The sequence below is a fragment of the Polyodon spathula genome, chromosome 4, assembly GCF_017654505.1.
Source record: "Polyodon spathula isolate WHYD16114869_AA chromosome 4, ASM1765450v1, whole genome shotgun sequence".
NCBI classification, from domain to species: domain Eukaryota; kingdom Metazoa; phylum Chordata; class Actinopteri; order Acipenseriformes; family Polyodontidae; genus Polyodon; species Polyodon spathula.
In genome coordinates this window covers 63,288,645-63,314,262 of record NC_054537.1, presented here as the reverse complement: position 1 = coordinate 63,314,262, position 25,618 = coordinate 63,288,645, and the positions used below count along the sequence as shown (strand labels likewise).

The 25,618-nt window shown below is 36.1% G+C and overlaps 1 protein-coding gene across 1 annotated transcript; it reads right to left on the bottom strand.

The window, feature by feature from the left end:
- Positions 1–1,345: 1,345 nt before the first annotated feature.
- LOC121314719 (5-azacytidine-induced protein 2-like) lies at positions 1,346–24,089 on the bottom strand. Its single transcript, XM_041248296.1, has 8 exons — positions 23,899–24,089; positions 20,401–20,633; positions 17,825–17,953; positions 17,573–17,672; positions 17,034–17,167; positions 14,443–14,495; positions 4,889–5,016; positions 1,346–2,364 (listed from the first exon to the last, which is right to left on the bottom strand). Exons 1-8 carry the CDS (start codon positions 23,900–23,902, stop codon positions 1,958–1,960), a joined length of 1,188 nt encoding a protein of 395 aa, XP_041104230.1. The 5' UTR covers positions 23,903–24,089; the 3' UTR covers positions 1,346–1,957.
- Positions 24,090–25,618: the final 1,529 nt, after the last annotated feature.

Sequence of the window (25,618 nt, the reverse complement as noted above, 5' to 3'; positions counted from 1 at the left end):
ATCTAGACTTACACACAAATCTCTACAGTCAAAGATATGAAAAGGGTAATGTAATGCAAAACGCACCATAATGTACTGATATAAACACCATATCTTAATTGGGCTTACAAGCACAGTTTGTAAAAGCAGCTATGGATACTTTTGTACAGGCAGACAATGTGTTTTTGATTAGAATTAATCTGTGAAAAGGCATGCTACAGGTGTATGATTCAGATTCAGCAGTGGAACCACAAATGTCACTGAAGGTATAGTGCAACCTGGAAATATAAAAATTGCAGTCCAAACCATTTGCATTCATTAGTACAGACAGCACTCCCATTTCATTATGCTGTATGGGCCATCAGCAACTATTTAAGGAGTCATGGCTGCTGTGGTGTGTTAACAGTTCATAACTGAATGCCAGTCAATAACATATTTGAACAAGAGTTCCATTATTACCGAGGAGCACACAACAATGAATGATTTATTGTACTAAAACTTTTTTTAACCTTTGTTGGTCTTAAATTATCTTTGTAGTTCAATGAAGGTGTTAATATATTTAGACTAGGGAAGGAGCTTCCGTGCGCAGGGTTCAATCAGTAAGCAGTGGTTTCAGATCAGGTGTCAGTTATTACTGGCTTAATCAGTGCTTTATTTACCTGTTATTCAGTAACAGCAGAATGACTAAAAAAAAAAAAAAAACAAGAGAGCAGTGTCTGGTTGTTGTATAATCTGAAATAGCCTACTTATTCTGTATTGCACAATTTCAATGAAAATGCACTCTATATTTCACCACATTAACACAATTTTACAATACACATTTGACAATTACTTGAGTAATTTGTTTGGTTGACATTTTCACCCAAGAAACAACTTTTTATGTGTTTGTTACACCATTCTAGTATTACTTCATAACACTGCAAAATCCATTAATGTCCACTTCAACTCACACTCACATTCTCTTTCACGGTACTATATGCACTTGGTAACAGCTGAAAATGCCTATCTGCTCCAGATGGGTAGTGGGTTTTTATATGGAACACCATTTCACAATCATAAACGTCAACAAATTTTATGTTTGAATCTAAGATTTCCAAGGTGTACGGGGAAGCGACTTTATTAGGAACTGTGGCAAAGTGCCCACCCCCTGTGTATATCAATCTATTTATGTATAATTGTTGTTTTCAATTGTATTATTATTATTGTATTTGTATGCAGGCGGACGAAATTGTCCGTCCTAATCATCATTATTGTGTTTATGTACAGGCGGTCGAGCACCGTCCGTCTTTTTTTATTTTCTGTTTGAAACTGGCGAAAAAGCCGGTCTTATAATGTGTAGTTGGTGGGGATGGGGTTAAAACCCCTTCCCTAGAACTCTCGTGGGAATGTGACTGGAGCCTTAATAAGGTAATTTATTAATAGGTAATTAAGGCTCCAGCCATGAATAGAAAAGGACCCACTCTCAGCTCAGAAGATGGAGGGTGTCAGAGGAGAGACAAGAGAGAGATGCGAGTTTGAAGAAAGAGAGAAATAATTGCTATATACCTATACTTGTCTGTGTTATTGTTTATTTTTTTGGCCAATATGCTTTTTTGTTTTTTAGAAGTGTTTATGTTGGTTTAAACTGTTTATTATTTTAATAAAACACTGAGCGCAGCCATAGTGCTTCAGTTTCAGCCCATACTGTTTTTGACTACTGCTTCCTGAACCTGACATCACCACTCACACGCCACACAAAGCCATCTGTGACAGGAACCCACAGTGTCATCAATTCTTTAGTTAATAACCAAGTGTTAACGTGCTAACAGCATTAATGCATGGAATCCAATCCAATTCTAAAATATAATGCATTACCTTATTTACATCATATAACCAAAATAGCTGAAGCTGTTACATTTAAGGAAGCTCTGTAATATTTGTAGATTTGTAGAAAAGTTCTGCTGCACAAGGTTGAGACAGTGGATAAAGCAATTAAAAATTAATAAGGTCCAAGCCACCCTCGATCCTGGTTCTTCAGGGAGGTAACTGGATTATTGGAGGAAGAAAGGGTGTTTGCATTTTCCCAAAACAATGCATCGCTAGGCTTTGGAGGGCTGGGAAACGACCAGGAGTTTTCATCTAAAGAAGTGCGTCCGTAAGAGGGGTGTTCTTGCAAGGCAGCGCTGCCAACAGGACTCGGCCTCTCAGCTGTCCAACAGTGTTTGGAAGGATCATCAGATAAGCCCGTGGCCTCGGTCGGAATAGGAGGTGCTGTGGCATGTCTGAACATGAAGCCATTAAAGGAACCACAGGGGCTTTTGTGTGTTGGCCTGGGGGCAGTCATTTGAACCATTCTGCTGTTAAGTTCTAGGTCTTCTATGCACTGTATTGGAACAGCAGATGAATCTGAAAGTAAAGAAAGGTGTAATTTAAAAATGATTAATTAACAGAGATATTACTTTTGATGGTAATAATATACTATAACCCCTGTGATAAGACAGAATATATCTAGGACCAACAGAGTTGCTGTTTTTGTATGCTGAGGTTACATCTTGATAGTTTGTTTCACTTCTGTTAACATTCTGAAGGCAAGTGCTTGCAAAATGACACAAGTTAGTGAAGTAAAAGGAATTATTACCACCTGCCAGCACTGCAAATTCATATTTGTCGTAGGATACAAAAAATGACTTTTACAAATGAACATTTGTGAGTGTATTTTCAGAAGAAGCAATACCAAAACCAAGCAAAGGCAGGTTGCCTCACAAGCTCAAACCTCCCATTTCCCCTCCTTTCCCCACATTAACCCTCATTTGGGAGGCATATACCCTGCAAATAGAAAACTGCAGTCAACCAGATTGAAGATATATAACAGTTTATTAAATCAAAGGCCAGTTTGTAGTGTTTGCTTTATCCAAAGTGGTAAACTATCTAAAATAACCATCCAAATGGAAATAGACAGGTATTAAACCTTATTAACAATGTTCCCCAACAAGCTTAAGATTGGCTAGTAAAGATGCAACGTGACTCACACTATAATATTTATAAAAGTTTACTTAAGTATTATTAAATGTGGCACTGTTGAGTGTAGTTATACATATGGATGATCATTTATATATGTAAACTGAAAATGAAAATGGTTAAAAAGTTTTATATTATTTACTTTGTGTCAAACAAGCTGGATTTTGATTTCATAAACAATCATTGGTACACAGGGTAGCGATATAAGTACAACACCCAATTATTGATTATATTTTTCACCTTTACTTTAAGCCAATTTACCAGGTCTATGCTCTGAAAAAAAAAAAAAAAAAAAAGAAAAAAACTATTTATTCTATTGAAATTACTGTTTGTAAGCCTGGACTACCTCTGGGTAATTTTAACAAAGTATGCGTTGCGAGAACAGAGTGCTACGAACTAGTATGGAATTGTGTGTTAAAAAAAAAAAAAAAGGAATTCTAAGTATTGGTCATTCTCATCTCATTTATCAAGTAAAACAAAGCACTAACTACACTGCAAACATCATACTCAAAATGTAATTTAAGTACTGTATAACGGGAAATTTTGGTGGGGAATTTATTTTGCTTTTATTGGCGGTTTTGATTGGATAGCCAATACTTTTTCCACCAATCTGAGTTAGTTATCCCGGCCACTGACAGACTGGTACACAGCACAGGTTAAAGAAGTGTCGGATATCGAAGTGTAAACTGTGCCTGCTACTGTGGTACCTGCACAACTGTTCTTTTCTATGTTAAGCAGTTTTGTGTTTTTTTTTTTTTTTTGTTTTTTTTTTTTTTTTTTTTACAGGAGGTTAATCAAGTACTGTAACAGCCTAAATAGTTTATTCCAGACTTGTTAGAAAGTCTGTAACACAAGAAAATTTGCTTTGGATTGTTATTGTCGATTCGTTGTAGATACTGCTATTAAGACACCCACCATGTAGGTATTGTAACGTCCCTAAATAATTTAGTTCTACACCGTATAAAAATGAGTTGATTTTGCCAGTGCTTGCTAGTTTTAAATTTAAAGCATTTTTGTTTCGGCTTTATTGTTAAGGTTTTCACACATGGCAATACTGTCCTTCAATTACTAAATTATATTGTGATCATTTCACTGTTATGTTGGTGAACCAGAGCTAAGTTTTGAAAAAGAGTTAGCAAATGCCTATCGTTAAAGTGTACTGAAGCTACTAATCCTTTCCAATTACTAGTATTTAAGGACTATAGAACGATAATGCTGTAACTCATTTTTAAGGCCACTGTAGATGCTATAACGAGTTACTGTAAATGAGATACTGTTTTAGAAGACATATTTCATTATGTAAACATGTATTTCAATGTTTTTTAAATTAAAAGCAGAAATACAAAACTGTGGCATTTTTCTTTGTGAATGTTAAGTGAAAAATTGCAATTCAAAAAACGTCAAAATCCACCAAGGTAGCAAATCGGCCAACTTTAATACCAGCCAAAATTTCTCGTTATATGGTATTTAAAACTTTTTTTTTTTTTTAATATGTCAGAAGATCATACAAATAGATAAAAAATGTAGAAATACAGTATATCAAAACCACTGTCTGTCTGCACTTGAGCATAACAAATAAAAATGTACAAGTGTGTGAACTGGTTACAGTAAATATGAAATACAACTAACACAGTTAACACTGGCTTTCTGCAACAGCCATGTGATCAAGCCACAATGGGTAAGAGTAAAAGAGAAGGCAGCCTAGCAATAACACCTTGAGGCGTTAAATTGACCAGCATAGAAAGTAGGAGCCCAAGTTGAAAAACAAAAAAGTGAGTAGGCTGGAAATACAATGTGCAGTGGGTTTGAGATTCTATCTATCACATTTTGACGAAAGGTGATAATTGATGCTTTTATAAATGCAGACAGGATGATTAAAGCACACACTCATACCCACCAGCTACTGACTTACCTCTGCAGGCTGCACTTTTTGAGTTGTCTCTCAGGTTTTTCACCACCTCGGCTTGCAACTTCGTCACTGCATATAAATTAGACATCTCTCTTTTGAGGTCTCTGTAAGCCTGTAGTAGAGAAGCGTCCCTGAAATTAAAAATAAATAATTCGATCAGTACCACAAAGGTCATGATAACCCAACCGCAGAAACACCTAAATTAAAATTAAAATAAAAAAATTCTGATGGAATACACTGTAGCTACTGTTCCGATTATTTTATTTATTTATTTATTAATTAATAATCAGCAAAGATACCAGCTTCTCCGTGATAGTCTAAAGAAATTAAGCTTCCGACTATTGCGTTGTCGGGTTTTTTTTTTTTTTTTTTTTTTTTAAATCGTTCCCTTACCTTGTAGTGACATTTGCAAGCAATCTGAGTGGCTGTTATTGCAATAACTTGTTTTTGGTTACGTATGTGTGTGTGCTAAGGTGCTTTGATAATGACTTGAAGCTACCTACTGTACTCTTTAATCTTAAGACTGTACACTGCTACTATTTGATGTCATTTTTTTTTTTTTTATGTTTGAACATGACAAATCTACATCTACACGTTATCTGTTCTAGAACATAACCAACTGTTCTGAAATAGCAGACAATGCCTTGCTCTAAAGACCCTGAGTCAGAGATTCGATCCTCTTTCACTATGGTGGTTGTGTCTGCTGAATGTATAACTTGTTATGTTATTAATTTGTGAACGTTTTGGGAGACACTGTATGGGAAACTGAACAGCCTAATTGGCACAGAAAACGCTTTAAAATTGTATGGCTTTCCTTTTTTTTAATGGCACGAATAATGCAGTTGAAACTGAACTGCAGGATAGTGTCAGACGATAAGAAAAGAAGCATTAATGATTCCTGCAACATGGTAAAAGGAGAATATAGAGGAATACCAAATGGTTGATGTACAGCTATGGGCAAAAGTTTTGCATCACCTATAATTTCAGACTCAAGACAAACATAATTCAGATATTTTATTTAACGTCATGTAATTAAAGAAACTATGGAACTACGGAAACCATAATACAGTTTTCATGTTAGATTGTAAAATGTCAGATTTTTCAATTTGTCAGGTTTTCAGTAAATGGAAAACAACAAAGCAGAATGTAACTTAACATGTAACGCAACATTTTTCAGCAGGTCTCATTCAACTTCATGAAGCAAAATGAGTTCATTCTATAGGGTGATGGATCACCTTGGGCTATAGCTGTACAAGCAGTATGTAAGTAGTAGTTCCTTTAAGTCCTTGGAACACCAGGCAAAGCTTTATGATTTCAATTCATTTGTGCATGCAGAAAAATAAGTAGATTATTTATGTTGCTCTCTGGCTTGAATGTTTACATTTCAAATGCAAAACAATGGAAATGCTAAAAAGACACAACAACTAAAAAATAATTTACTTCTATATGGTTATGCAAACCTTTTGGCCATAGCTGTATACTGACTTTCTATTCTAGAAGTAATGGTTGAAGCAGTGCACCTGCCAGTCAACAGCTTCTTTCACACATTATTAGGCAACATTATCTAACAAGTAGAATTGTAGGTTGTCATTGCCCACACGGACAACTTTACTGCTGAAGGCAAAACGTGTTGAACCTATAAACAAAAAACTTAAAAAAAGACAACCGTGAGGGAATGGAAAGGTACATAAATCCACTCTTGTTATCCCTTAGTGGTCCCACACCCAAGGGCCTGTTAAGCAGCTCACAAGAATGGGTTCAGCTATTTATCTGCAATTTCTATTCTGTAGCAGAGAAGAAGTGACGATGAAACAACAATTGTTTTTTGGGTTGGCATTATAACTGTGTGTATTTATGTATGTATGTATGTATATATCTATATATATATCTATATATATATATATATATATATATATATATATATATATATATATATATTTCTATATATATATATAATATATATATATATCTATATATATATATATATATATATATATATATATATATATATATATATATATAATATATATATATATATATATATATTATATCTATATATATATATATATATATATTATATATATATATATATATATATATATATATATATATATATATATATATATATATATATATATACATACGAGCAGTCTTCCCAGCGACAGCGAGTGGAAGCGACAGCGAGTGGGAGAAGTACAGGCGTGGAAAAGTACAGAGCAGTTTCGAAGCAGAAAGGAGAAATTGCATCTTGAATTGCTTTAATCAGAAAACAGAGGACATTGGGGAAACACAGCAGCAGCTCAAAGTCAAACAGCCGTGTGTGTTTTTCTGATAACAAACAAGCTGAAACTCGGAGCAGCTGATTCAAATTCAGCGCCGTTTTGAGACACGGGCGAGGGGAGGAGCCAACAGCACAGCAGAACAACGCAGTTAAACGAGGCAGTCTTCCCAGCGACAGCGAGTGGAAGCGACAGCGAGTGGGAGAAGAACAGGCGTGGAAAAGTACAGAGCAGTTTAGAAGCAGAAAGGAGAAATTGCATCTTGAATTGCTTTAAATCAGAAAACAGAGGACATTGGGGAAACACAGCAGCAGCTCAAAGTCAAACAGCCGTGTGTGTTTTTCTGATAACAAACAAGGTGAAACTCGGAGCAGCTGATTCAAATTCAGCGCCGTTTTGAGACACGGGCGAGGGGAGGAGCCAACAGCACAGCAGAACAACGCAGTCTTCCCAGCGACAGCGAGTGGAAGCGACAGCGAGTGGGAGAAGTACAGGCGTGGAAAAGTACAGAGCAGTTTCGAAGCAGTTTGAAAGCAGGTTGACAGCTGCAGAAGAAACTAAACTTCAAAAAAAAAAAAACCTCAACATGGTCTTCAAGCCAGTAATCTGGGACACCTGCTTGATGTGGGAAATCCGAGAAAACCCAGCGGAGCTAAACCAAGTGTGCGTAAAGTGCCGCGCGATCCAGGATTTGCATAAACTAGTAAGTATGCTAGAAATGGAGCTGGAAGAAGTGAGACAGCAACAGGATCTTGAGGAACTGGCACACCCACAATTCATGGAAGTCTGCATCACCCCTAACAGACTGAAAGCCACCAGGGAGATAGAAGGTCAGAACAGCTGGGTTCAGGTAGGCAGAAGCAGGGAAAAAAAGAAACTTCGTCAAACACAACCACCAGAAATCAAAACAACCAACAGATTTGAGTCACTTCAGAATTTTGATGAGCAGAACCAACAACAAGAGAATGAAAGGAACAACATCCAGGACCCTATTGACAGTGGTGACCAGACAGCAAAAAGAAGGGAGGTCATGATTGTTGGGGACTCCATATTGAGAAACACAGCAAGTTCAATTCGCAGTTTGGACCCCCTTACTACAACAGTGTGCTGCCTTCCGGGAGCCTCGGTCAAGCACATCACTGAAAACGTGGACGAACAGGAGACGACCCGGTAGTAGTCGTCCACATCGGTACAAACAACATTGGAAGAGACAGACCAAAATCCCTGCAAAACAAATTCAGAGAGCTAGGAAGGAAATTAAAAGAGAAAACCAAAACTGTGGTATTTTCTGGTATACTACCCGCACCTTGCAAAGGACCATATGGACAGCTGGAAATAATTAATCAAAACGAATGGCTGAAGACGTGGTGCACACGGGAAGGCTTCACCTATCTTGATCATTGGACCACATTCTACAACAAGGACTATCTGTATAGACGGGATGGACTGCATTTAAATAACAAGGGAACTAGTCTACTCGGAGAAAAGATCCTCGAGCAGGTTCAGAAGCATTTAAACTAGAAAGGAAGGGGGGAGAAATCAACAAAAAAACAGAAGGGAGACCGCATCAAAACAAGAACAACAACTCAGGTAAGACAACCATTAAATGTATTTATCTAAATGCTAGAAGTATCAGAAACAAAATTCTAGAACTTGAAGCTACTGCACTAACAGGTAACTATGATGTGATAGGTGTTACAGAAACGTGGTTATCTGAGAGTGATGGGGACGAATATAATATTTGTGGGTATACACTGTATAGGAAAGACAGGCAGGACAGAAGAGGTGGAGGGGTAGCGCTATACATAAGAAACAGTCTTGAAGCCCAGGTGTTAAACCTGGACAAAGAAAATAAAACCGAATCAATATGGGTCAGAATAACAGACAAAAATTCAAAGGGCATAATAATAGGAGCATGCTATAGACCGCCAGATTCAGACGGTGAGCACAATAATCTGTTATACAATGACATTAGAAATGTGTGTAGCAAAGGAGAAGCCATACTAATGGGGGATTTCAACTTCCCCCAAATAAAATGGGAAAACCCGGTGGGTAGCGCGAAGGATGAAATAGAAATGGTGGAAATGACAAATGACTGCTTCCTAACACAATTTGTGAAGGCACCCACTAGAGGGGAGGCATGCCTTGATTTAGTCTTTTCAAATAACGAAGATAGAATAACTAAAACAGAGGTCAGAGAACCACTGGCAAACTCAGACCACAACATGGTCTCATTTGAAGTGTTTTTTAAATCCCCAAAAGAAATGACTAAAGCTAAGGTTTACAATTTTAGAAAAGCAAACTATGAAGGTATGAAACAGAGACTAACAGAAGTAGATTGGAGTAAAATAGAGAAAACACCCACAGAAGAAGGATGGTTGTTCTTCAAAAATGTAGTACTAGAGGCACAAAACAATTATATCCCTAAAGTAGACAAATCTAAATGTAAAACTAAATTGCCAAAATGGTTTAATAGATCAATTAAAAAAAATATTCAGCGAAAAAAGGCACTTTACAGAGCATTAAAAAAGGACCAAAAAGAAAGTACGCAGAAAGAGTACACAGAACTGCAAACGCAAGTCAAAAAGGAAGTTAGAAAGGCCAAGAGAGAAATAGAAATGAACATTGCTAAGGGAGCTAAAACCAATTCCAAAATGTTTTTCCAATATTACAACAGCAAGAGAACATTCAAAGAGGAGATTAAATGTTTAAGAGATACAAATGGCAAAATCGTAGAGGAAGAAAAAAAAAATAGCAAATATGTTAAATGATTACTTTTCACAAGTTTTTACAAAGGAAGATACTGACAACATGCCCCACATGTCATCCAGTTCCTATCCAGTTTTAAATAACTTTAGCATAACTGAGGCAGAAGTGTTAAAGGGACTAGGAGCTCTTAAAATAAACAAATCCCCTGGGCCGGATGAGATCCTCCCAGTAGTACTCAAAGAAATGAAAGAAGTCATTTACAAACCGCTAACCAAGATCATGCAGCAGTCTCTTGACACAGGGGTGGTACCGACAGACTGGAAAATTGCAAACGTAATACCGATCCACAAAAAGGGAAACAAAACTGAACCAGGTAACTACAGACCAGTAAGCCTGACTTCTATTATATGCAAACTTATGGAAACTATAATAAGATCCAAAATGGAAAATTACCTATATGGTAACAGGGTACTGGGAGACAGTCAACATGGTTTTAGGAAAGGGAGATCGTGCCTAACTAACTTGCTTGATTTTTTTGAGGATGCAACATCCATAATGGATAATTGCAAAGCATATGACATGGTTTATTTAGATTTCCAGAAAGCTTTTGACAAAGTCCCGCACAAAAGATTAATTCTCAAACTGAACGCAGTTGGGATTCAAGGAAACACATGTACATGGATTAGGGAGTGGTTAACATGTAGAAAACAGAAAGTACTGATTAGAGGAAAAACCTCAGAATGGAGTGTGGTAACCAGCGGTGTACCACAGGGATCAGTATTAGGTCCTCTGCTATTCCTAATCTACATTAATGATTTAGATTCTGGTATAGTAAGCAAACTTGTTAAATTTGCAGACGACACAAAAGTAGGAGGAGTGGCAAACACTGTTGCAGCAGCAAAGGTCATTCAAAATGATCTAGACAAGATTCAGAACTGGGCAGACACATGGCAAATGACATTTAATAGAGAAAAGTGTAAGGTACTGCACGCAGGAAATAAAAATGTACATTATAAATATCATATGGGAGATATTGAAATTGGAGAAGGAATCTATGAAAAAGACCTAGGAGTTTTTGTTGACTCAGAAATGTCTTCATCTAGACAATGTGGGGAAGCTATAAAAAAGGCTAACAAGATGCTCGGATACATTGTGAAAAGTGTTGAATTTAAATCAAGGGAAGTAATGTTAAAACTGTACAATGCACTAGTAAGACCTCATCTTGAATATTGTGTTCAGTTCTGGTCACCTCGCTATAAAAAAGATATTGCTGCTCTAGAAAGAGTGCAAAGAAGAGCGACCAGAATTATTCCGGGCTTAAAAGGCATGTCATATGCAGACAGGCTAAAAAAATTGAATCTGTTCAGTCTTGAACAAAGAAGACTACGTGGCGACCTAATTCAAGCATTCAAAATTCTAAAAGGTATTGACAGTGTCGACCCAAGGGACTTTTTCAGCCTGAAAAAAGAAACAAGGACCAGGGGTCACAAATGGAGTTTAGAAAAAGGGGCATTCAGAACAGAAAATAGGAGACACTTTTTTACACAGAGAATTGTGAGGGTCTGGAATCAACTCCCCAGTAATGTTGTTGAAGCTGACACCCTGGGATCCTTCAAGAAGCTGCTTGATGAGATTTTGGGATCAATAAGCTACTAACAACCAAACGAGCAAGATGGGCCGAATGGCCTCCTCTCGTTTGTAAACTTTCTTATGTTCTTATGTTCTTATGTTCTTATATACATATACACATACACAGCTCTGGAAAAAATTAAGAGACCACTGCAAAATTATCAGTTTCTCTGGTTTTACTATTTATAGGTATGTGTTTGGGTAAAATGAACATTTCTGTTTTATTCTATAAACTAGTGACAACATTTCTCCCAAATTCCAAATAAAAATATTGTCCTTTAGAGCATTTATTTGCAGAAAATGACAACTGGTCAAAATAACAAAAAAGATGCAGTGTTGTCAGACCTCAAATAATGCAAAGAAAATAAGTTCCTATTCATTTTTAAACAACACAATACTAATGTTTTAACTTAGGAAGAGTTCAGAAATCAATATTTGGTGGAATAACCCTGATTTTCAAGCACAGCTTTCATGCGTCTTGGCATGCTCTCCACCAGTCTTTCACATTGATGTTGGGTGACTTTATGCCACTCCTGGCAAAGCAGCTCGGCTTTGTTTGATGGCTTGTGACCATCCATCTTCCTCTTGATCACATTCCAGAGGTTTTCAATGGGGTTCAGGTCTGGAGATTGGGCTGGCCATGACAGGGTCTTGATCTGGTGGTCCTCCATCCACACCTTAATTGACCTGGCTGTGTGGCATGGAGCATTGTCCTGCTGGAAAAACCAATCCTCAGAGTTGGGGAACATTGTCAGAGCAGAAGGAAGCAAGTTTTCTTCCAGGACAACCTTGTACTTGGCTTGATTCATGCCAAAGCTGCCCGATTCCAGCCTTGCTGAAGCACCCCCAGATCATCACCGATCCTCCACCACATTTCACAGTGGGTGCGAGACACTGTGGCTTGTAGGCCTCTCCAGGTCTCCGTCTAACCATTAGATGACCAGGTGTTGGGCAAAGCTGAAAATTTGACTCATCTGGGGGTGCTTCAGCAAGGCTGGAATCGGGCAGATTTGTCTTTGTGAAGGACGCATGAATCAAGCCAAGTACAAGGATGTCCTGGAAGAAAACTTGCTTCCTTCTGCTCTGACAATGTTCCCCAACTCTGAGGATTGGTTTTTCCAGCAGGACAATTAGTATTGTGTTGTTTAAAAATGAATATGAACTTATTTTCTTTGCATTATTTGAGGTCTGACAAAACTGCATATTTTTTAATTTTGCAGTGGTCTGTATATATATATATATATATATATATATATATATATAAAAAATGAAACAGAAAATGCCATCTGAGAGTATTTCAAGTACTGTACGTGCACTCCCCCTTGTGGGCAGCAGGAAAGCCTGCAGCATACTTCTCACATCCACATAGCTGGGACAGAGACATCAACAGTTTCTAATATACACACTTCACCCATGTACTATACAGTCAACTGACTTTCTCTTTGTAAGCAGCCAAAGAAAGTGTGTTTGACTGATTTAATATTGCAATGAGACTGACAATAATCATCACATATTCAAGACATGTTCACACAGAGAGGCAAGATCACAAAGACATTTCCGTACAAGTTTTTTGTTTTTTTTAAATAACTGACATTACCATTTGCTATAAATAATGGTAAATTAATGCATATATGCATGCTTTAAAACCAATGTCTTACCTCTTATTAGCATTATCAATAACCCCCCCATGAATGTTTTATTCACATGCTTTTTTCAGGATTTATTTATTTATTTATTTATAAAGCAGAGCTGTAGATTCAGGCATACTTAATACTTTTCTGCAAGTATTAAAATGCAATTAGTTGTTATTGATGATATCACTATTATTATTATTATTATTATTGTGTGTGGTAATAATGTTATAAGCGTAACAATGTGGATATAATTAAACGGTTTTGCTATCATGCTTAAAAGAACACGCTTGCTGCAATAGTAATTAAATCTCAAACATTACAGAGTGAATTCACTGAATAGGCCCGGGTTGCGCCAGTTAGTAAATCAGCCCCGTAGTATTTTCTTTGTGATGTGCTGTTGTGTACATGTGACATTATGGTGTTCTTGCATAGTGTGTATGTGTGTTTTTTTGACAAGCCCCGTGGTATGTATGTACGACAAGGGAGAACACTTTCTTTGGTGCTTGATGAAGTACGTCACTTCCACGATCAGCTTCGCTGTTTGGAGCGGTTCATTTCCAAGTGAGCTAGAGTAGGTTTTGTTTTTTGTTTCACATTACAAAAAGTTGAAATGGAACTGTGGCAGAGCAAAGCTCTGCCCTTTTTAAATTGGCAGGGATGGGGTTAATTTCCCCTACCTGCCTGGGTTTATTATGTTCAGGTGGCTGGGGTTGATTAGTTGATTAGGTTAATTAACGATCAATCAGCACCCAGCCACCTGACATAAAAGGAGGCCTCTGCTTCTCATTTGAGAGGAGGGAGCTGAGGAAGCAGGTTGGTGTTTGTGGTTTTTGTGATTTGTGAATCCAGTGAAGGCATTGCCCAGCCTGGAAACCTTAATTTTGTAAGTTTTGTTTTGTTGTCTTTCTTTTTATGTTTAAAGATTTTTATTTTGCCCTTGTGCACTTCATTTTTGTGTTTATTTATAATAAAATTAGGATTTTTTGAACTGCAGTCTGTCTCTGGGCCTCTATCCACTCACCAGCCTGCCACAGGAACAAAGTAGCAAACATACTGAGTTACCTTCCATGCAAACCGAGACGACCATTTCAAGTGATCTTGGTTCACATGGTTTGATGCGAATCCTGGTGGGATGACGTGGTTCTCAGAGGTTTCACATATCACTCCAAAAAAACAGAACCACATTCAATCCGCATCAAAGGGTCAAACAAACTAGGTGTCAAAATACCCTAATAAGATTTATAATTCTCACTGGAAGACATCCAGTATGAAAAGGTGACCCAAAAAAATAATAATTAAAACATACCCGCTATGATATCTTGATCCTTGTGTAGATACAGGTTTGTTATTAACTTGGTCCTGTAACACAAAACATATGTTATTTAATACAGTAGTCAATACAGTAAAACCTTACAGTATATCCAATCCTGTAAGAGAAGACACACTCTATTAAATCAATGGACCTCTGGCATGTGTCATTTACACATGCTGCTACCAACTGAACAGGACGAGTAGGGTAGCCTATTGTAGATTTACTACCAGTATTTTGAAAATGTACTCTACTAAACATTTTTACTGGATAATTTTTATATCAGTAACCTAAGTGCTGGATTTTAGCTCTATTCGTAGACTATAAGGATCAGCATTGCTGAAGCTATGGTTCTGTATATGTTATATGTATAACAGGTTTAAAATAAATGTATATGCAATTAAAAAATGTTTAGTAAATAATACATGGATAGTACACTTTTTTAAATTGCTATCTATTTATTTATTTATTTATTTTTTATTTATGTAATGTTATGTCTGGGTTTTTGTTTTGTTTCCCTTGCTTTTTTTAATTATATTTTTTGGTGGCCAAAATAGCGTGAGAAAAAGGCGTGGCTTATTTTTATTTTTCCATAGAAAGCCTGCCATTGTTTTACATTTTTGGTTTGTATCTGTTGTTGCCTTAAAAAATAATATATTTATCTGACCTAATTTTAATAAAAAAAACAAAAAAAAAAAAAAAAAAAAAAAAAAAAAAAAAAAAAAAAAAAAAGCTGAGCAGCCATTCCAGCAACACAAGCACACATCATCATACAAGTCCCTTTGAAAGCACCTGCTGGTGTTCCTAGTACAAACAAATAAGACATGGTTACCCTGAAATCTATTCTGCACACTATTTCTTTATATTTCCTTTTCATCTAATTAGTAACCGATCATTATAGAGCGGTAGGCAGAGATTCTACACTCTGATTGGTCAATCACACATTCCACTCACTAAGAAATGTGACAATAGCATCACGACTGGAGCCTCATCACAAAATATTAATAATGAAATACTACATGGTAAAACAGAAACAAAGCATAGATGGGGGAAATAGAAGAAAATTGAGACTCCGTGCACTCCTCTTCCCACCCCCACCCCCCCAAAAAAAGATATGCAACACTAAAATTCAACAAAAAAAACAAAACAAAAACTTCCACATTGAAACAAAGAAATCATAGAATGATGTTTAGGACTTTAACAATCCACTCTATCCTGTACTTTCACTACAAAAATACATATTGAAAAAGCCTGAAGACATTTTAATTACATCCTCGCTGCTTCTGACAGCATCACCTACTCACTAGAGTCAATGGGTATAAATTACCTTAATTCAGATGAGAAAGCGACGGGAATATCAAATAGACGTACAAACCATTCAGTAAGATCTGATGTAACCACTGTTCATATTCTCCAAAAAGCTGGGCTTGAAACATGGTAAATATTCATCCATCAGAAGCTATTCGCAAGCGAACCACAAAGAAATACTTGGCCCCATATGCTTACTGGCAGTGTGGCAGCAAACCAGACAAATTCAAACGGTCCTACGTCCACACTGGAAATGACCCGGAATAAAATCAGTGGAGGTCATTTCCTCTCTCTATACAAACACCATCCTCTTTTAACAATATTATATTACAGCAATCACATTAGTAGCAACTGTTTTTAATAAACCAAACCAATATTCTCCATTATAATTCTATTATATTAAAAACACACATGGGATCACTAGTTTATTATTACAATTTATAAAAACAATAAATGCACTGCCTCACACACACAGTGCTCCTCACTTGAACATTCTCTTTTAAGGACACAAATTAATCAGTGCCTAATTTACTAGGCTATTACGATGATAAATAAATAAATCACAATGGTGTGGAGTTAGAGGTATACTTCAGCAGATCACAACACCCTGTACCACAATTCTTAAATAGCTGTGTCAAAAAGGGTCCCCCTTCCGTTAATACTTTGTTCCCCATTTCATGTAAGAAGTTAAAAATAAACCCTTTTTGACTGCTGCATCACATCACTCATAGTAAGGTATTACATACTGTATATTGTCCTTCATTAATGAAAGATTTTCAGGTTTTAATTTCTGTGTTGCCTTTTCTCAGAAAAAAATAAGTTTTTTAAATATCTGTAAATATTTTTTATTGCTGTGGACAGCTGGGCAAACTATCTTCAACAGCCATCTTGTGACAACGATGATTAATCAAATAATTATGCAGCCATTTTTATTCTAAATCAGAAATCAGAAGTCTCAAAAAAAAAAGGTTTAGAGCATCATCTACTGGAGAATAGCAAATGTTTTTTTTTTTTTTTTTAAATTGTGTGGCAGAATAGTGTTTAAAATGATTAAAGCCTGTCTGAATCTTTTACACTGCTTTCCACTTAACTACCATGTCACAACTGATACAATATACTGCCTTTTGCCTCCATTTTATATTATTTGCATAATAAAAATAAATAAATAAATAAAAAACTGTAGGTGTTACAGCATAGTATAAGTGTACTGACTTCAGTGAAAATCTGTCATATCTTAAGGCAATATAAGTTAGCAAATTCTAATGTAAAAATGATCTTGCCTTATATTTTTCTCTGAGTTTGTTGTATTCACTTTTGAGGATATCTAGCTCTTGTTGCAAGGAGTGTAGCTTCAGCTCGTTGTTCACTTTGTACAGCTCCCAATAATCACTGGTGGGGGTCAGCTTTTTCATAACTGGAAATCAATTCACAATACATCATTTATTTAAAAAAATAAAACAGATACACAATGTAAGAACCAGAAATCTGTCTCTAAATACATCACCATAGTATTAGCAGTCTTTCTTAGAAAGGAAGGTGGCAAAGTGTTTCCTAAACACAGTGCATAGTATAAAAAAAAGCTCATATCTGCTGCCAAATATATAAACATGGGCTTGAACAGAACAAACCTTTAGGATGATACTGACACATATTTTATGCTCAGGATGTTAAAGGCTACCTCTCAGTGTTACATGGGTAGTATTATTAGACTGTAACTAAATTAGTGGGGTCAGATGCTATGTAGGCTGTAATGCATACAGTGTTTTTCTCAAGCCATGATCGCAACACTGAAGGCATGGGGTGTTATGCGGTACTGCACCTTGATTGGTTTCCACTTCAGTTTTTAGTTGGAGAAGCTCTAGTTCTTTAGCTTGCAGCTGTTCAGTCAGATGCTTCTCAGATTCACTTTTCTCATTTTTCTTTTAAAGAGAACAAAAACAGTTGCATCACTTCTAAATGTACTGATGATTACCAACAACTAGAGGCTGTACACTTCAATTAAACATGCAGGAGGGCAACAAAACAATTCAAAAGAAAGCAAGCCGATGTACTGAGGTCGTACAGTACATACCATTTTATCCAGTTCCATTTGCAAATCTTTCTTCTCGATGTAGATTCCACGAAAAGCATTAAAGGCTTTATTGACGTACTTGGGTACTTCTGCAGTTAGTTCTCCTGGCTGAACACACCAGTGTTGATTCTACACGGAAAAAAGTATGTGTCACTATTTTAAACCCTACTGAAACAATCTTTAAAAATGGTCTACAATCTGCTGCAGCTGAAGATACAAACCGAGAAGCCTTCAATGTCATTGTCACAGCCTAACATTACCCGATACAGAACTGTAAGTGTATTTATTATTACTATTAACTGCTTGGGTTAAACCCTTAGTACTTTCATTAGAAGTAGAATAGTACTGCATGCATATCTCTATCTATCTATCTCTCTATCTATCTATCTATCTATCTATCTATATAAATGGTTAAGGTTCTTGAGCAATAGCTACGGTGGATTCTTAATTTACACAGGCAAGTAAAAGTACGTTTTTATTAAAAAGAAACAATTGGAATGATTTTAGTATTTCTAATATAAAAACAAATGAATCTGCGATTGCCCAGTTCCTAGAAGCTGGTTGATCTGAAAACTTTAGGACAGATCTCAAAGGATACCAATAATACAGTATAAACAGGGCTAGGTTAACTCTAAAGAATAGCCCTCTCCTCAGTTACTGTAGTACACCATGAGCAGAATCCCAGGAACACCTTTACATGCGACTAGAACTTGACCTTACTACATCAAGAACATTTCTATAATGTAGTTAATTGCTTGCTATATGTTAGGCTGGAGATACATAAGCAATTTTTATTGTCAAAAAATTGATGGCTGAAATGCTGTTCCTAAATGTACCAAACGCACATTGAAAAATTGAATTATTTTAAGCAATTTTAAGATGGCACCTGTTTGCAAAACATGTTTCAGCAGCTGCTACAGTAATTGGAATAATTTTGAAAAGATGTCAAAGTAGAAAAACTCAAGTGTGAAGACAAACTGAAGAACTTGCAAACTCAGTATTTTGTCAGGAGAAGAAAAAACGGGGAGTTCAACAGAAGATTTTCCAAAACCACTGGACTTTCTGAAAGACAGTATGCATGCAACCCAGGAAGGAAATCAAAAAGCAATGTGATAAGCAAATATTACATTTAAAATGTTCCTTTTATACATATGTTTTGCACAGAAAACACAGTTGAACATTGTTTTAAAAAGAAAAAAAACAAAACGTATATGCCTGATAAACACTCAAACACTCTGTCCGTTATTAATTTAAGAACTTTTCCTTTTCTTTACAAAATATAACTCAAAAAAGTTTTTAGTTTTTTTTTTTTTAATATATATAAAGAGCACAGCAAGAATCAAGTGGAATTCACAGAATATTTTATGAGCACTGCCAGGAAGTGTTGTGTGACAGTGGAGTGTTTTTTTTTTTTTTTTTTTTTTTTGCTTTTCAGATATTTGTCTCCCAGCAAAATACTGGGTTCAGAGGTTCTTCAGTCTTCTACCGTCACTGTTGATTTCCTGAAAATATTTGCTAATTCCTTAAATTCATTTTTTTTTTTTTTTACTGCAGTCTTTATATTCCACACAGCTAACAACTCACAAACATTTTCTACCATGAAAAAGAAAATAAAAAAAACAATCAATTGCAAAGTTTTCTCATGCGTCAATTTGTCTACAGCCATAGTTCCTATTTAACAAAATTGAGAGTGAAATCAGGTGATTAGAAAATGCAGTATCATTGGTTGAACACACATAGGCACATAGAAAAATTGTCAACTGAATTGCAGAAATCAGATCAGTGGTCTATTCTAGCAAATCGTTCGTCAAGCAAAGATTTCTTGTGAACTCAAGTTGTCAATTAGTGTCACAGTCAAATTTTTTATTGTCATTTTGAGTTGCCAAGAAAAAATTGATCAAAAACACTTTGTGTATCTCCGATCTATTTATGATATTTTCAATCATTCTGAGTGGTTTGAATTGTGCAGCTTCAAAATGTACAATATTTTTCTCTGTACTTGCATCATGTGACACTGTCTGGAAAATCTTAACTGCTGGGCACACTTCCTCTTTCTATTCAAATCATTTGGCTGTACCATACATTGTCGTACGATTTGAATGGAATGAGTAGGTAGGTCTGTTTGATGCCTGGCAGGATGCTTAAAACAAATTCACATCCATGTAAAGACAAATGTAGAGAATTTCCATTGTTGTATAATATAATCTCTTTATTTTTATATGGAGCCTTTCACAGTGGACCACCGTCACAAAGCGCTTTACAGAGGTAGGCTGTGAACTGTGCATTATATGCAGAGTCACTTACAATAGGACATTGGTTTAAGATCTCATCCACAGGATGGAGCATAAGGAGGTTAAGTGACTTGCTCTGGGTCACACAGTGAGTCAGTAAGTGGCACAGGTGGGATTTGAACCTGTAACCATCAGTGGCTGAGTGGAACCGGTGACTTTCTGGTACAAGCTCTGGACTTTAACCACTGGACCACACTGCCTGAAGAGCAATCAATTTTTAAATTAGCACATCGTTCTGCTTGTGCTGCCCTGTCAAGGTGAAAAGATTTTTTTTTTTTTTTTTACCTTTTCTTCCAGTTGCTTGACTCGTCTCTTTAAGAGTGAGTTTTCTTTTTCTGCATCCCTCAGTCGTTTTTTTATGTCTTCATAGGCAGTGACAAGCGCAAAGTGGGACGCAACAGACTCATCCCCTGAACTCATGGAAAAAGGGCTCTCCTTTGATAGCTCCAACAAGCTGTCTGCCGTTTCATGCTTCAGGATGCAGATGTCATCTTCGACGAATGGAGGCTCCATTGTAGCTGTGTTCAAAGAAATGCCAACAGGGTCAGAAAATACAGTTTGCTTTGTACGCTAGGTGTCAGAAGTGACAGGAGTATTCTGTACATCTAAACATTAAAAGTGAAGCACAAAATCAGAATTCTTATTTATAGAGAAATTATGTCACACATCACCAAGCAAGGTATGGATTAATGAGGAAATTCCCTTGCAAGCCTAATCAAGAAGACTTATTGACTTGAATAAACCCAATCTACGGATAGGAATTTTAAGTTTGCTTTAATATAGATGTACCTTGGCTTTATATAAGAACAATATATCAATGTTTCAGGAGGGTTCTGGTAAACTGTGCAAATGTACAGTATTTGTTGTTTTTAAACTCATGTAATATTAAATCAAGTCTAATCTAATCAACCGTATGTGTCATGTGCCAAGAATTACACACAAAAAAAAAACCTTTTTGCACGCTCAATTTTGAGTGAAGTCAATACCGACAATCCTGAGGCTGATAAAACTAATCTAAGACTTGTTTAGTGACAGTTCAGAGATCCAGCAAATGGAAACGTCAGTTTAATTTACAAGAACAGAAGACTGGGACAGCAAGACCACAAGCCAGCTTGAACAAAAAGAGATTTGTTTTGTGGTTCACTACCATAAATTGGTGCGAGTAGATCACAGTCTGACTGCCTAAAAAGAACAACATTTAAAGCTATAAACAAAACATCACAAACCGTACGAGTAGGTCTACTACTTGTAACACCGTTGAGTAGTCTACATGACTGAAGATTTACTCATACATTTAGGTATTTTAGAGTATAGTATTTTTTTTTATTGTTACCAATAACTGACAATTTTTCAAAATACATAGCTGCCCCCCTTTAAATAAATAAATAAAACCTGAAACCCAAACTTTCACATACATATTTTACAGTCTTTCATTTTACAAAGTTTTTGGCAAATAAAAACAACTAGTCAGTTATTTTTCATAGAGGCTTGAAGGAAATGTCTTCCATGTCCCTGAGAAAGTGCTGTGCATTTCTGTTACTGTATATGGATTAAACTGTTCCATGTGAAACAGCCAAAGTATTGTGAAAAACCGATCATCTGTCTCTTAAATAAAACAGACGAACTGTACAGCTATGGCCAAATGTTTTTTATTACCTAGAATTTTATGATTGGATAATGTAAAAAACACACTAGATGGACATAATGTAGATCTTTTATTGAACATCGTGTAATCAAAGAAATTACAAAATGATATCGCAAAATTCTGCCGGAAGCCATAATAGCACTTCATGTTAGATTTGTAAATGTCCCATTTTTCTATTTGTCAGTTTTTGTTAAGTATATGGAAAACTATAAAGTGGTATATGTAATTCAATATGTTAACATAACATTATTCAGTAGGTCTCATTCAACTTCATGAAACAAAATGAGTTCATTCTATAGGGTGATGGATCACCTTGGGCTATAGCTGTACAAGCAGTATGTAGGCAGTAGTTCCTTAAAGTCCATGGAACAACAACAGGCAAAGCTTTATGATTTCAATATAATTGTTGAGGCAGAAAAATAAGTAGATTATCCATCCATCCATTCATTATCATTAACCGCTTAACCCTATAGAGGGTCGCAGTGAGCCAGAGCCTAACCCGGCAGACACAGGGCGCAAGGCAGGACTACACCCTGGAAAGGACGCCAGTCCATTGCAGGCACCAATAAGTAGATTATTTATGTTTATTTTTATTCTTGCGTGTTTACATTTCAAATACTAAACAACAGAAACGGTAAAGACAAAAACTAAGCAGGATTTTGACAGTTATACCTTTCAGCATCAGTATTCCACTTCTTGCACCTGGAATAGCAGCATACTACATGGGCTGTCAATGTACAAAAGCATGTTTCACCTCACATATTCTTGATCATTTATTGGCCATGTACTAGTCTCAGTTTCTGGTATGAAACTGTGCATCAAATAAAATCTACCTTTTCTCCTGCTCAGTTTTTGCTGGATTGCTTTCATTGTCCCCTTTTTCATGATTCTACTTTGCATAAGCATGCCATCTCACTAACAAAATGTCTTAAGTACTCATATAACCTGCAGTTCTCGTTGGCCCTTTTTAACGATTCCCAAACTTCTTCCCATCTAGTAAAGTAACCTATCCCTCAGTCACATCAAGCCCAGATGACATAACAGATCAACAATTTCAAAGATAGGGGAGGTTCTACACTTAAATAGAATAATCCATGCCTTTCATTAACACAATGACATAATTACTGTTTATTGTGCCATAGTTTGTTTTGTTTTCACTTTGACCCAGTATATTGTCATATAGCTTGCATCCACACTATAAAATGTAAATCAATTTCCTGTGCAAAAGGTCCAAGTCCTAGACTGGGAATGTGAAGCTTTACAGTCCTAAATCTTGCAGTACAGGAAGTGAATTTAAAAGAGTAGTAGCAAGGTAAATGGGCTTCTTCAGAGAAATCCAAAACAAACTTGTTCACCCAGCATTGTATGACAGACGGACTGATGGACGAACAGGTCATGATCCACAATTTTGAAGGAAGACCCTAAACAAATCTAAAAGACGTTAAAATTATAAAGGAGCTTGTGAAAATGTGCCAGACCCACGCTAAATCCTTCAGTGGTTACCTGAATATTTCTCTGCATTAATTAAAAATGTAATTACACTCAAATGAGACTGATTACAGATGGGATGAGAGTGGTAGACTTGATTAATTTCTACTATTTATTACTGTACAATAATAAATGGTCATCAAGCCCAAAGTGATAGCTGTCACCTGATCACTTTGTTTAAAATTCTCAACAAAGTCATTCTAATAGTAATAACCACACGGGTGTTGGTTAAATTAATCCTGTTCTGTTTTCTTAGAACACAGTCACATTTCATTACATGTTTTTAACACCGCATACAGTAGCACGCAGTTTAACTAACAGGTGCAATACAAGACATTATCATTCGGTTTATCTAAAGTGACTAACTCAATTGATCAGTGCTTTGTTTTTACATTACAGCTTAACCTATATTTATTTTTATAAGCTGCATACTTCTTTAGGTTTCGAACACGTACAAGTAAGTCGACATATCAGTATGCAGTATCACTGACATGACTGGCATTACTTTGTAGTATCCGAATACATTTTGCTTTGAGATATATATATATATATATATATATATATATATATATATATATATATATATATATATATATGTAAATAAGTCTTAATATGTCAAGCGTAGACGAGGTAACTTACTAAGTACTTACCCATTTTTAAAGTTTCATCTGCGTATTCTTCCAAATTCTGTAATTGTGTCAATTTACGAGTTTATTGACATCATTCAGCGACACATGTTGAAATCGTAGAAAACCCTTTTAATGTACTGTCGTGATATTAAATAATCCTGCACGGAAATGCTAATTAACAGGAAACAATAACACAAGCCAAGGTAAACTTTGCGCCTTGTTCCGGAGGAAGTCAAGCAATCTCCCCCCACGTGACTTGTGGGGGGTTCAACCTGTATTTAAAGGAACAGTAGCACCAAAGATAGTCAATTCAATTCAATTCAATTCAAACGTGCTTTATTAACATGACTATATTGCAGGTAATAAAAAAGCAATGTATATTATGAACTAAGCATTACTAAACCTTAAACATTACCAAAAAAATCCCTCTCTCCTTATCCTTCACCTTCCCTCTAACCTCTTTCACTCTCCCAGACAGTTCTGTCAGGCCAGGGAGAATAGCTGTGCTGTCACAGCGAGAGGGGAGACTTCTTGCACTTAATACACTGCAATAAATACAAACACATAAGGAGCATCCTCTGTTTTGTGTCTCTTACAGTGACCAGGCATTCTGGTGTATTTTCTGTTTGGGGCCCAATTGAGGGTTTTCACCAACTTGACCCCAGCGCCATACTGGCGGTCAAAACGGCGATGGCATCTAATGCAAATTCGGTATCTTCCACTACAGTGTGAGATATTTGCCAGAGAACACACGTCTCACCTCCAGTGTCAGGAATTTAAAATATATAGAGATAAGTGCCAGATTCTAGGAGTTTGTGATCCCTATTGTGCACTGCCTGTGCTTTTTACAGTACTTAAAGAGAGCCATGAAATCCCTGTCCTCGACTTCAGCGATATCTGGATCTATTTAATTGAGGACCTCTCTCCCTACATAGCTTCCCAGATCAGTATTGAAATACAGATTAATATTTGCACAATGTAGATATTGAGCTATGAAAACTCAGCGACTTACAATGATAAACAGACTGTGATCCTAGGTCTTTTCCCCCAGGACGGAACACTTATTGTAACAAACTATAGTGTGACAGCTATCGACGAAAACATGTCAAAAACACAATATTAAAATTGTACATGCTGCAAGTAACAAGTCTTTAGTAATTACAGTCACAAAATTCAAAACTACAATATTAAAAACATAGAAACGTATAGCTATTAATTCATGAATGTGCTGATACAAATTTGAATTCACAGATTAAATTATTATTATTATTATTATTATTATTATTATTATTATTATTATTATTATTATTATTATTAGCATCCGACAGTTAAAATACATTACGTTTTTGCTGTAGAAATGTATGGGTATGAAACATTAAAAGGATTAAATCTAAATACATTATTGTTGTTATTATTATTATTATTGTACTGCCTCGATTAGTAAATTATCACACAATGCAATGTCTTCAGGATTCTGTTTACGATGAAGGATTTTTTTTTGAAAGGATGAGAATCACCAACCCGCTGAAGTGTGATCCCGTTTAAGTGATTATTTTTTATGAAAAAATCGGCTATACAATTAAGCGTGTTAAAACTAATAATAATAATCGTAATAATCCACTATTGACATACACTGATATGCAGCGCTTTTTGACCGTCAATATGGCGGCAGTAGAAAATGTGACGTCACATGAAAACCCTCAATAGCACTCAGTTTGTTTTGTGTTTTAGTGTTTCTTTC

Bases quoted from the DNA above. Each gene is read 5' to 3' on its own strand.
- LOC121314719 (XM_041248296.1), bottom strand. The intron at 17,168-17,572 runs GTGCAGTACCGC...ATTGATTTCCAG, and splicing joins TGAAGTGGAAACCAATCAAG to TTATGAAAAAGCTGACCCCC. The intron at 5,017-14,442 runs GTATGTTTTAAT...TTTTAATTTCAG, and splicing joins GGATCAAGATATCATAGCGG to GGACGCTTCTCTACTACAGG.